The sequence below is a fragment of the Fukomys damarensis genome, unplaced genomic scaffold (genome assembly GCF_012274545.1).
Source record: "Fukomys damarensis isolate Sample0158 unplaced genomic scaffold, DMR_v1.0_HiC HiC_scaffold_13, whole genome shotgun sequence".
Lineage (NCBI taxonomy): Eukaryota > Metazoa > Chordata > Mammalia > Rodentia > Bathyergidae > Fukomys > Fukomys damarensis.
In genome coordinates, this window is record NW_022900925.1 from 13153165 (window position 1) to 13166648 (window position 13484).

Here is a 13484-nt window from a genome sequence, read left to right on the forward strand (position 1 = left end):
AAAAAAAAAAAAAAAATGAATGATGTCTTCTTTGAGATGGTTTGTATCGGTACCACAAGGGTACACCTAGATATCTGCAAGCATGAATGAATGAAAACCGTGAATCCAGTTTGCAAAATGTAGAGAAAGATTATAATTGTGTAATAACAGAAAAATGACTCTGATAGCACTCCTGACAGGTTTAATTGCAGGTTAATTTCCTTTCTTCCTCTACTTTGCATGCCCAACTTTGTGCTATCCTTCAGGTTTGATGGAGATGAGCTGGCCACAGATGAAAGGATACGCTCCCTAGCTCAGAGGTGGCATCCCAGTAGGAATCTGAGACTGGAAGAGCAGAGTGCCAAAGCTGTGGATACAGACATGATCATCTTGCCATGTTTGGTATGTCACCCATCGGGGAAAAAAGTGCACCCCCCACCCCACGTGAAAGGGACAGGCCCCTGTCATGGTGATCTTGGCTTTGCAGTCCCGGCCTGCACGCTATGATCAAGCCACTGCTGAATCGAACCCCGTGACCCAGAAGCTGATCTCAAGCACCGAAAGTGAGCTGCAGCAGAGCTATGCCAAGCAGCGCCAGAGCAAGAGTGCTGCCCTCCTGCACAAGGAGCTAAACTGCAAGAGCAAGAGGGCTGTGCGGGACTACCTCTTCCGCGTGAATGAGGCCACGGCTGTCCTCTATGCCCGCCATGTGCTAGCCTCCCTGCTCGCTGAGTGGCCAGGGCACATGACAGTGAGCGAAGACATCCTGGAGTTAAGTGGCCCTGCCCATATGACCTACATTTTGGATATGTTCATGCAGCTAGAAGAAAAACATCAGTGGGAGAAGGTAGCTAAACAGACCAAACTCAGTACTCCCTCCTAGCCCCCTCCTCTGCTCCTTGTTCCCCATCTTAGTGGGCCCCAGGATGTTTGAACAGGTTTCACCATTGAGTGCTACCTGGAATGAACTTACCTGTATGGGCCTGCAGATCCTTGACAGGTGTGAATGCAGCAAAGGAAAGGCCTCTGTTGACTGTCCCATGGATTGGCCTTGTGCTGCGCTCAGCCTAGCACAGACTTGATTCTCAGAGAATGTTGGTAGTCGGTGGTCCCATGAAACTTGCCTTGGTGTTCCGCCTTTATTTTTTTCATACCTGCAAGTCTTACAACTCTCCTGGCTAGCTGTCCTCAGGTGCCCAGAGTCTCACATAACATGAGGGCCATGGACAGGGTTAAATAGGACTCTGGTAGCCTGCTTCGTGTAATAGAGGAAGACTTCTGGTGAGGTTTTTGTCTTCTGTTTAAAGTATCATTTCTAGAATGTGTTTACCCTGGTCAGAGGGCTCTGCCCTAACTTACACCTGGGCTGCATTGTGACCCTGGGTGTTACTGGGGGAGATCTAGCCATGGAAGCTTATGAAAGGTTCCTGGTTTCTGGGTGGCAGAGTTGGGGTCTCACTAGAGTGCATGCCACTCTCTGAAGCCTGACTCTCTAATTTTTGAGTTGGAGACTATTTCCTGTTTTGTTTTTAAATCAAGTGTTCCCAACTTATTCTTTTAAAATAAGGCTGAGTTAGAGACCCCTTTTCCACTTTCTGCTTCCTAGAAGCAGAGGACCCAGTATTAGAAAGCTTCCTAGTTTAGAACTCCGCAGCCCTTTTCTAGCTGAGCCAGAAAGTTTTGTCACCATCTCCCTGGCTTTCAATGCAGATGTCTGGAGTCATATTTGGTACCTTCTTCATCCTGTCCCTTGCCCTACACATAGCTATGCATCTATGGGGAGGTTAATTTATCCTGTGACCCTCAGGTTGCTACCTGAGAACACTACCATTTTCCAAGTCTCCTAGGTCCTTTAGCAGCCCTGGAGGGGATGGTAGTTTTCTGTAGCCATGTGTATTTTCTGGAAGGGACAAAACAGAGCCATCATGCAAATATCTGTCTCACACTTTTCCCCCCGGATCTCCTCACTCTGCACCTAACCTTGGCCACTTGTCAGTGCAAATTGTCATTATTCACCTTTAGGTTGCTCCACCTGCTCAGGCAGAGCTCTGCAGGGGCCAGGACCAGCTCTGGTTGGTTCTCTTTGTTCTTTCAGACCTTCTGGAAGTGGCATTATTCTGACAGGTCTGCAGTGTCTGGTCTAGTGAGAGGCAGCTGGTAGGGATTGCAAAGGTGGGGCCATGATGATTCCAGCACCTCTGAGTGGGCCAAGGTTTGAGGCAGGTTCTCACTGCTTCATCCTGAGCCTACAGCAGGCCCTGCCTTTCTCTCACCCACTGTGTGTCCCACCAGATCCTGCAGAAGGTGCTCCAGGGTTGCCGAGAGAACATGCTGGGGACCATGGCCCTGGCTGCCTGCCAGTTCATGGAGGAGCCAGGAATGGAGGTGCAAGTGAGGGAATCAAAACATCCATATAACAACAACACCAGCTTTGAGGTACCGTCTGGGCAGCAGAGACCTTTCCCCAGCATCCCTGACCAAAAAGAGCATCTTTTCTCTCAGTAGTGGTCTCCCTGAACCCAGGGGTCCTATGCAGGCTTGTCTCCCCTTCTCCTGACCTTCCTCATTTTAATTGGAAAAAATGGGCTATCTGGCCCAGAGGAGAGTTTACTTCTCCTGCCGCAGCTCCTCAGGGGAATCCTTAGTTTCTTCTGGCAGTGCATCTGCACATGGGCCTAGGTTCAGCCTTGTTCTTTAACTGTCTCCTGATGACATGCCCTCACCTTGGAGACTCCAGCCCCTTTGTAATTCCATCCTTAATTGTATTGGGATAGAGAGAAGTAGGGATTTGGATGAGCTAGGGTTGGGGTGGCCTCGATTATTTTTCTTCACTTAATGCCACTTGACTTTCATCAGCCCTTTAGAAGTGTAGAATGCAGCAAAGCCAAATCTTCTGGGTGGGAGGCACCTGACAGCAGTGGTGGAAGGGGACAGCCAGAGTAGAACATGGTTGTTGGGCCAGTCAGATGTGGTGGTACATGTCTATAATCCCAGCTCTTAAGAGGCTGAGGCAGGAGGATTGCCATGAGTTCAAGGCCAGCCTGAAATGCATAGCAAGACTGTCTCTTTAAAAAAAAAAAAATGTAATCTTCCTCCCGCCCTTCTTTCCAAGTCTCTTTTCTTTGTTCCTGGGCTCCAGCCCCATGGAGACTGGTCAGCTGCCAATTTATACCTCAAAGAGGATCGTCTTGTCTCTGCCACTGCCCCACACTGTCCTCTCCTTCTATAGGGTTCTTGTTGCTGCTTCTTCCCAGCTTTCTGCCTCTGGCCTGGCCCCAGCCTAGCCTGCCTTTGTGTCAGCTGCCAGAGTGACTCTCCCTCAGTGTAAGACCCAGGCTTTCTTCTGCTCAAATCTTTCCACAGTGCACTGCTATCCAGAGTACAAACACCTCATTTTAGTGCACAAAACCTTGGCCGTCTATCCTGCCCACCTCTCCAGTGTTATGATTCACCCTTGACCTGACGGCCCAAGGGATTTTGCCCACATAGCACACCCTTTACCCCATCTCCTGACCCCACCAGAGTGTTCCAGTGCTGCTGCCTTCCTGAAATGCACCCAAAGACGATCACACACCCCATTCTCCTGACCAGCTCCTCCTGTCCATCTTCACCTCTGCCTAAGCGGCCTGCCCTAGGACCCTTTTCTGCCCACCCTGCTGTGCTGAGTACTGCATTCAGAGTGCTTCATGTCCCATCTGGACTGGGAGTCCCCAGAGGGCAGTCAGTGACTTACTCTCACATCCCAGCTGCAGTAACGGCTGCAGTGTCACACAGTGAGCCACAGTGATAGAAGGGTTCTTTGTCACTCCCCCCAGGATAAAGTCCACATTCCTGGTGCAATCTACCTCTCGATCAAGTTTGACTCTCAGTGCAACACAGAGGAAGGCTGTGATGAGTTGGCCATGTCCAGCAGCAGTGACTTTCAGCAGGATCGACATAATTTCAGCGGGTCTCAGCAGAAATGGAAAGATTTTGAGCTTCCAGGTATAAAAAATACTAGGTCATGTAAGGTCTGCACTGAAGTGTTTAGACACAATCTTGAAAGGGGAGACAGGCATGGTGATGTATGCCTATAATCCCAGCACTTGGGAAGCTGAGGCAGGAGAGTTGCTGCAAGTTCGAGGCCAACCTGGGCTGTATAGTTCAAGAGCAGCCTGAACTATATGGTGAGACCCTGTCTTGGGGGGAAGAATTATATATAAAAATTATTGGAGGGGTTTTAAAAGAGCTTACTGTATTTAATCAAAAGCCATTTAGTTGCCATTCACTGTTGGTTTGTCTCCTAATTTGTCTGGTTCTTTGTGGACAGGAGATACTCTGTACTACCGCTTTACCTCTGACATGAGCAACACCGAGTGGGGCTACAAGTTCACCGTGACAGCAGGGCACCTGGGGCGCTTCCAGACAGGTGTGTGCTCTGCTTTCCCTTTGCGTGGTCTGCCTGCCAGGGACACTGTGGCTGTTGGTGCCATTGTGCCACTGGTGTTTATTAAAATCAAAGCAAATACTTCTCTGAGGCTTCCCAAATATATCTCATAAACCCCACACCTGTTGTAGATTTGAATTGTCAGATAAAAGTGATCTGCCAGGGCCTGAAAACAGATGCTTGTTCTCTTAGAATTTGCAGGGCATTTTGTAAAAAGGAGGAAATGAGAATATTGCTTTGCTATTTTAACACAGGGCTTAGCTTCAGCCAAAATTTTAATCACAATTATCTCAAAATTCTTAATGTATACAATTGTTAGACTTAGTTTCAAAAATATCTGGGGTTTTTGGGGGGGACAGGATTCGAAATTTTGAAACAGATGTTGTCAGAAGAAAGGGTTGTGCCTCACCTCCCATTGGCCAAAATTTGGGAATGGCTGGTCGGTGTGGCGTGTCGCCAGACTGGTCATCAGCGACTAAAAGCCATCCACTTGCTTCTGAGGATCGTGCGATGCTGCACCCACAGGTAGGTTGGATCTCAGTCCTTTCATACCTCCTCCCACCCTGTGGCTTAATGGTGTCTTGATGAAAAGATGTCAGTATTTGCAATGTCTTCCTATTCATCACTCATTTTCTTTATGTTAGTGCTTAGGTGTCCTATTTATGTAATTTTTGCCGGACTCAAAGGTCATGAAGATATCTCCTGTGTTACCTTCTAGAAGCTTAACTGTTTTCTTTTCACAGTAACATCTATAATCCGCCAGGGATGAACTTCAGTGCATGGTATGAAGCGGAGGGGTCAAGTTTTTACCTATTGGTCTCCACTCATCTCCAGAGGCTACCTTCCTCTCCTCACCTTTGTCACAAAGTGAATTTCCATATGTGCATACACAGGTCGCTCTTGTTCCTTTGGTCTTTTGGTTGTTGGTGTGTCAGTATCATGCTGTCTTAAAGACTAGCTTTATAACAGATGTACATATCTGATATCTTTCAACTAGTTCTTTACCTTCAAGATTATCTTGGCTATTTTTAACCTTACATGTGCATATATATGTTGGAATGAATTTGTTAGCTTCTCCATGTGCGTACATGAACCGGCCCAACTCAATCTCATCACACACCTGTGTCATGAATGGGTTATTTTTTAAAATTCTGTTTTTTGCAGTACTGAGGATCAAACCCTAGACAGGCACTTTACCATTGAGCTACCTTCCCCATGACCCCTAATGTGATTTTAGTGGATTCAGTAGATCAGTTTGAGGGGAATCAAGATCTTCAGAAGCCCCCAGTGCTCTCAGAAGGCTGAGGCAGGAGGAGCACCATGAGCTCAAGGCCAGCCTAGGCCACATAGTTCAAGGCCAGTCTGAACTACATAATGAGACCCTGTCTCAGAAACAAACAAATAAGATCTTTTGAAGCCACAGAGGCTCACCCCTGTAATCCCAGCTGCTTGTTAGACTGAAGCAGAGGGATCACAAGTCAAGGCCAGCCTCTGCAACTCAGCAAGATCCTGTCTCAAAGTAAAAAGGGCTAGGGGTATAACCCATGGTAGACCTCTTGCCTAGCATGTGTGAGGCTCTGGGTGCTATCCTAAGCATTGCAAAAAATAAAAGGTGGCCCTCCTAGGCAGGTGAGAGAAAGCACTGGCTTGAAATCAGTCTCTTGACTGGTGGCAGGTAGGGAGGGAGAGCAGGTAAAATAAACGTGCCTGGTGTGACCGTCACGTCCTCATATGCAGGCACCGGTGTCGTGTGGGCGTCCAGTGAGAGCTGTCTTTGTTGAATGATGTGTAGGAAACACATTACACCCCCATGGTCAGCAGGCTAGTGAGCCTTTCCTGGCTGCAGCACAGGTGCCTTTCTGTGTGCTCTGCAACCCTCCATTCCAACCCCAAAGGGAACTACCAGCACACCTTGCCACCCTGCCCAGAGTACACATGCTTCTTGGAGAGCTTGAGGCCCACGGGCCTGAGGGTTTGGCCTGGAGGCCAGACGGGAGGGAGGCCAGGCTGGTGCCTTTCACCTCACACTGAGTGCTTGCCTGGAAATTTGTTGAAATGGCTCTGTAAACCAAGCCAAATCATCTCCTTTGTTTACTTTGTGAAGATTTATTCCTGTGGGGGGAAATGATTGGCTTCAAGGTATCACTAACAAACACAACTTTTTTTCGAGTCAGGAGAAAAAGCAAAATAATATTATATCTCTGTGGGCGTGAGTGTGGGTAAATGGTGTAATCACGCAGTAAGCCCTAGAATAATACTGAATTTTCTAATTTCCCTTCTCTAAACAGTGCTGTGCTAGAGTCGCAGTGCACCTGCTGAGTACAAGCCCTCTGCTCTGCTCTTGATGGGGTCTAACTGAGAAGGACTGTGCTTTCCTTAGGGTGAAGGTTTCTGGCTGAGCAACCTCGAAAGAATGTTTTGTTTTTGTAAGCTAACCTTCAAAACAGTGGTTGTTGCCATGGTCTTTTAAGTGGTTCTTTTTTCCATCTTTAATTTTATTTTCTATGTGCAGGATCACATCTTGCCTTCTCTCACTTGGCATTTATCTTGAGATCTCCCCATTGTCACTGGAAGGCTTCACAACAACCATTTTTAAAGACTCATAGGGCTGGGGATTTAACACAGTGGTTCTGCTGCCTAACTTGCAAGCACAAGGTCCCAAGTTCAATCCCTGGTACCAAAAAAACCAAAAGACTGTGTAAAGTCTCATTGGTTTCCCTCGTGTCTTGAATTTCTCCTGGTCCCTTGAGTTTAGGCTCTGCCCCTTTCCTTGTCACTGTTGGAGGGAGGGCGGTGACACTGTTCTATGATGGCTGCACAAGTCGTGGCAGAGGAGGGGTCTGAGCTGCAGCTCCATGAGCTGGCCTGGTCCTCAGTTAACCCACTGTCCCGGGCTCCTCCTGCAGTGACCTCTGTGACCTTACACTCTTGAAGCCACTATGGCAGCTCTTCACCCACATGGAATACGGTCTGTTTGAGGATGTGACACAGCCTGGCATCCTCCTCCCCCTGCACCGGGCACTCACGGAGCTCTTCTTCGTCACTGAGAACCGTGCCCAGGTAAGGGCTCTGCCCACCTCTCGCCTTTCACCCCAGGTCTGGTGGGGAAACCAGGGCCTCTACACGCTTTCACTCCCTGCTGCCCAAGGAGGACTTGGGTCCCAATCCCATTCTGAGCCCTCGGTGCTGGGCACACCTGTGCAGGGAGGCAGGCTGGGCCTACAGTCTGGGCATCCCTCTCCCCAGCCCCAGGACCCCCTCAGGTCAGCATCACATGGCTTATTTTGTCAGTCTTAATGCCAAAGGGGAGGAAACCTGCCCTGGATGGGCCTTTGACAACAGTGAGTTTTGGAGAATTAAATGGATTCCTCTTCCTCATTTTCTTCCCCACAGCACAAGAGACTCATTGAATGTGTGAGATGAAAGGGCCTTTCACAGGTCATCTGCTTAACCCCCTCAGTCACACATGAAGAAGATGGGGTGGGGGTGTCCCTGCCTGGCCAGCCCTCCAGTCAGACCCCTTTCATGGTGCTTGAGTGAACTGTGGGGAGCCAGTACCATCAGTGCCTAGCCTGAGCAGCATTTACCCCTTGGGCCTTATACTCTCTGGGCAGATCACTGATCCCTCACAGAAACTGTCCTCTCTCCACAGGAGCTCGGCCTGATGCAGGATTACCTGCTGGCCTTAACCACAGATGACCACCTCCTCCGTTGTGCAGCACAGGTACCCCTCCCCCAGAGGAGCTGCTTTGGGGTCCGTCTCCCTGTGGCAGGCAGCACCATCTCATCATGGCCAAGACAGTTGTGTGTGTGTGTTGCGTAACGAATACAGACCCTCCCAGAGTTTACACAGAGCTCGGTTCCATTTCAGTCCCTTCCTCCTGGTGCTCAGAGTGCAGTCAAGCCCCATTTATCAGCGTCACTCATATTAAACTATGGGGTCAGAAGACACTAGCAAGAATTTGTGTCTTTAAAACCAAACAATCAATGCTTTAAATTTAGTTTGGCTGATCCCTGAAGTTTCCATAGAGTTAGACTTAAGATATTTTTGGATATAATTTGCTTCCTGGGTAGAACTTCTCTTCTGACAGCTGTTTGGTCTCCAGACCCTTTATATTTTTAAATTATTGAGGATCCAAGAAAGCTTTTGGTTTTGTGCATTGTGTGCATCAGTATATATCACTGGAAATAAATTAGCTTTTAAATCTGGAAATTAAAAGTTAAAATTTTAAACATTTATCAATTCACTTTTTAAAATAGTAAAGACATTTCATGTTAACATAAGTGACATGTTCTGTGGAAAGCAATTCTTATTTTTCAAAACAAAAAAATTTTTTGAGACTGTCTCCTATTGTGTTGTCCAGGCTAGTCCCCTTTGGGTCAAGGGATCTTGCTGCCTCAGCTCCCAAATAGGTGGGACCAAAGGTATGTGCCACAGTGCCCAGTTTAAAACAAAGTAATTATTGAAAGCGGTGGTCCATGTTGCATTCTCTGCAGATCTCTAACGTCTGGCATAGCCAAAGGCAGCAGAATTCTCTTATCTGCACCTGCAGTCAATCTACTGTGTCATCACAGTTGAGCCTGTGGGAAACTGCACTGTGTGCTTTTGAGACAGTGGCAGTGAAATATGAAGGCTGTGAACCACCCCCATAAGGCTCTCAGGATTATCCAAGCCCCAGACTGCGTTGTTTTCTTTTTTCTTTTAATTTTTTGCAGTATTGGGAAATGAACCCAGGGCTTTCAGACTGAACTACATACAGTCTTCCTCTTCCTCCTCCTCCTCTTTCTCATCTTCCTCGTCTCTTTTCTTTCTCCCCCTCCTCCTCTTTTTCCTCCTTTCTTCCTTTTCTTTCTCCATACCAGACAGGTAGGGAACTGAGGTATGCAGAGTCACACCTGGGTGATCATCCAGCTGGGACTTCTAGCCAGATCCCAGCATCCGGTCCTTGACAGTTCTGTCTCAGGAAAGAAAGTGCTACTTTTACTGACACAGTTCTAGGAGTGGGAGCAGGAGTACCCATAGCAAAGAGAAGAGAGACTTTAGGACTCTCCTGAGACCCATAGGCAGAGTAAAAAACCCCTTCCCTCCAGCAGCCACCTTTCACATAGCTGCCACTGTTTTGGTTTTGTGATAAAGTATAAGAAAACTGAATATTTGGTAATTTTTGTACCAGAAGCTCAATATGGCAGGATTCCAGCGGGTTTGACCATCATGCCAGTCCCTGTATCTGGGCTCTGTTCCCCACTCCCCTTCCCATGGCCCAGAGCACCTGGCTTCCCAACAGTTTTCTGGGCTCCCAATGGGTTCCCCCAGCACTGGCTGTTTGCTTCTGTGAGTACCGTGCCCTCCCTCTTCTGCAGCTTTGTACCGCTTTTCCCTGGAGCTTTGCAGACCCTCAGGAGGGAGCATTCCCTGTCCCAGCAACATGACTAACCCTGTAGGCTCTGCGTATTTACATCACCTATGGGGTTTTTACCTCACTCCAGTCTGTGGTCCTCCGGCAGAGGGAGCCCATGTGAGGTGAGGGGACCCATCCTTGCTTCCTCGGTGCTCAGCTGAGGGCCTGGTTCAGTAGCACTGGGTGAATGGGCAAACAAGTGGTCATCACACTCTCCCTCCACAGGCTCTGCAGAACATCGCTGCCATCAGCCTGGCCATCAACTACCCAAACAAGGCTACCCACCTCTGGAATGTTGAGTGTTAGCCTCTGTGTGGCGTGCATGGGACTCATGAATCTGTCCACGGGGGTTTAGAGCAGACATCCAGCCTCATTCAGGAAAACTCCTGTGGTCTCAGTGCCCAGCCCTCCTCGAGCTCACTTCTGCTCCCATTTGGATGCCAAGTGGCCACGTCTCCAAGAACTTCTGTGTGCAGGCAAGACATGGGCACAGACTGTGGCACGTGAGAAAAGCACGGCCGTGCAGGGTGGCTCAGGGCAAGCAGAGGCTCTTGGGAAGGCTGTGCAGAGACGAGCCTCTCAGAAAGGTCTGTGTGTCCTCCAGCTGGAGCTGCCTGCACTTGCCATCCTAGGAAGGTGCAGCCTGCTCAGTGCCACTGTTGCAGTGACACCTGCAGCCACAGTGACTGGACTGGGAGGTCTTTTGCTTTTGCTCTTGTGACTGGGAATTCAAATCAAATGACCAGTGGCTCAGGCCCCTCCTGGTCACCACCAGTCCCCAAGTATTCAGTGCAAGACACATGTCTGCTAGCTCCCTGCACACCGTGCCATCCCAGAGAACTCCCTGGTGAGAACAAGTGCCCTTGGGGACAGCCAACCCGCTGCCTGCGCGTCTGCCTGTGCAGCAGCTCCCAGCACAGCCAAGTGTGCTCATTTGTCATTTGCCCTGTTTCAGTTTCCACCTCAGGTTTTTAGATTCCCTGAGATGAGAGGGCCTTTGGGGAGCAATCCGGGGATAGGAGTTCGGGAAGCAGACCAGAGGGAGTGAACTAAAGGAACCCTCTAGCCTCTGCACCTGGTGACTGCAGTGCTCTCCAAGGTCTTATTTTAGGAAGAAACAAAAACACATGATTTTATTTCTGCCGAGTATTCGTGATAACCCATCACACCCACCATCAGTGGGACTCTGCTGGTTATTTGGCTGCCACCTGCCTAGCAATAACTATGTTAGTTCTAGTGAATGCTTTTACATTTTTTCCTTTTATGGTTTTAGCCTTGCCCTGAAGTGCTGATTATTATTCTCCTTCCAGAGCTGTGTTTTAGCATGTGAATCTGGGTTGGCGTGTAGGCTGGGACCAGCACAGTGGGACTTGCAAGAATGGAGAATGCCCAAGACAGCTGCCATAGAACGGCAGGTGTCTGGGCTGGATGCATGTCACACCACACAGGGCCAAACCCTGGGCAGGCTCCTCAGAGCCAGGGCCACACCTGGCCAGTGGGCATTGCCACGGCCCCATATGCCACTTGGACTCTGAAGACCCCTAGGCGTCTGGATTGGAAAAGCCTGAGTCTCCCAGCCTGAGAGCAGCTTCCTGTAAGGGCACTTTTGCCTTCTGGCCAAGGAGACAAAGGTGCAGCAACCTTTGCAGCCCTAGAATTAGATTCTCTGCCAAGTCTCAGGGTGCAGGAAAAACAGTGACAGAATAGGAGGGGTTGGGGGAGGGTTCAGAGGAGACAGGAACAGATGGGGTAGTGACCTCAGGCCCACTGCCCTGTCCTCACAGAGGACCTTGCCTGCTTCCCACCGCGTTGGGTCATGCAGAGCATCTACTGCTGGCTCAGTGGAAACCCCTTTCCCATCTTTTGCACTTTCCAAAACTACCCTCGGTTTACAAGCTGCCGTCACCCAGAAAAGGCCACGTCCCATGCCGCTGAGACCCAAATAGATCTCCTGAGGGGAATCAGAGAACAAGTCTTGGTGTTGGCGGGGGGGACACTGTGGGCTCGGACTCCATGACATATGGCCTGGAAGAGAGATGAGGAGGTGGCACTGCCCACACCCTCCCACACTTTGGACTGACTGAATAAAGCAGGGCAGACAGGGCAGGGCAGTGATCACTCCCTTAGAGTGGTATCCACTAGTTCTACCCCCACCTTCCAATCAGGAAGAGCAATTGTAAATAAACACTGGACTCCACATAGCTTCTCTTCCTTCACCACTCTGCTATTTTTGTCTCTGTGCTTCAGTTTGCATAGAACAAGCCCAAGTTTCCCCTTCATACACAACTGCTGCTGTCTGGTGGGCCCTCCTGGCCTGGCCATTCAGCTTTGCACGGCCCCCCCTCTGCTTCTGGCCACTGGGTGGCGCTGCAGAGCCAGGCCTGCTCCCCACTGGTCCCCCACCTGGAGCAGTGCTCTCCCAAAGGATTTCCATTGAGCCCAACTCCCTCTTCTTAGGAGGCAAGACTGCCTGGAATGAGATAAAACTGGCAGGAATATGGTGTCGTGGAAACATGTGCCTAATCTATAAAGAAATTCTGTTCTAAATCATATATTGTACAGACACTATTCCTAATGAGAGGAGTGACTTATTTTCATCATCGTTTTTAATTTGTTTTCTTACGGGTTTACGATTTTGAATTTTTCTTATTTGGTTGAAAGAATTTTGATTATATCAGCTGAGTGAGTTCAGCCTGTAAAAAGAATGTTAAGTTGTGGATAAAATATGCAAATGAAGAGAAATATATTGTACAAATTCTATATAAAAAGTACAACTATGTGTGGACTTAATTTTTCTTCTCCCTCGCCTCCATCTGTTTTACTCTTGTAAAGGTTATGTTTGAGTTTCTACCAAGTCCAAACTGGTGGATTTTTACAGAATTTCAAAGCCTTGAGGTTTAAAGGAATCAGAAAGGCTTTCTGGTCCCATTCTCTGAGTGTCATTGGAATCTGTCACCTCCTCCTGGCCACATGAACCTTGAGCTCAGTCCCCAGCCAGGACCACCCCTCCCTCCCTGCTCACACTTGGATTCGTCAGTCTGCTTTGGGTGCGCCCCTGAGGTTACATGCATGAAAGATGTCCCCAAGGGTGTGCTCTCCGTACAGATACCCCAATCCTGCCTTGCTGGCCATGGCCCCTTTTGTAGCTCCCTGGACCCTGCGCTGCCAGTGGGGAGAAAGACAGAGACCAAATCATAGAGCCTGCAGCTCTCCTGGGACTGGAGAGACATTTGCCAGCCTTGGGTTTCACACCTCTTTCTCCCTCCATCTGGTTTGCCATGCACCATGTTGTCCCCTTCTCAGTTTCCCAGGGCCAGGGGCGGCCTTGTGCCAGTTGGAGAAGAGCACCTTCTTGGTGGAGGCTGGACTTCACTAGTCTCTGAGGTCCATCTGTTCCAGCCCGACCTGTCCTGAAACCTTGGAATCTTCTTGGGGAGCCCCAGGGAGGACCTGGACCCAACCTCAGCCCACCTTCCCATTGCTGAAGCCAGAGGGCCTGGGTCATGCTCCCACCCTGAGCGCTGACATCCTGGCCTTTCCCAACTCACCTTGTCATCTCTGGGGTTAACAGCGAATCTGCCCATCTGAGCCTGGGCCGGCTGGGGTGACTCACTGCCTTTGCTAAGCTGGAAAGAACAGGAGCAGAGGTGCCCCATGAACTAACAAGATCACAAAAGCAA

The 13484-nt window shown here is 49.3% G+C and overlaps 1 protein-coding gene across 1 annotated transcript in view; it reads left to right on the plus strand.

Moving 5' to 3' along the window:
• Zzef1 (zinc finger ZZ-type and EF-hand domain containing 1) overlaps positions 1 to 12540 on the plus strand; it is a 127214-nt gene extending 114674 nt beyond the window's left edge. The window contains exons 48-56 of the mRNA XM_033762734.1: positions 246 to 381; positions 467 to 826; positions 2272 to 2415; positions 3795 to 3963; positions 4289 to 4387; positions 4765 to 4930; positions 7312 to 7465; positions 8058 to 8129; positions 10030 to 12540. Of these exons, the coding sequence (XP_033618625.1) occupies positions 246 to 381; positions 467 to 826; positions 2272 to 2415; positions 3795 to 3963; positions 4289 to 4387; positions 4765 to 4930; positions 7312 to 7465; positions 8058 to 8129; positions 10030 to 10110 (1381 nt within the window). The 3' untranslated portion in view covers positions 10111 to 12540. The remainder of the gene's footprint in view (positions 1 to 245; positions 382 to 466; positions 827 to 2271; positions 2416 to 3794; positions 3964 to 4288; positions 4388 to 4764; positions 4931 to 7311; positions 7466 to 8057; positions 8130 to 10029) is intronic.
• The last annotated feature ends 944 nt before the right edge of the window (positions 12541 to 13484 follow it).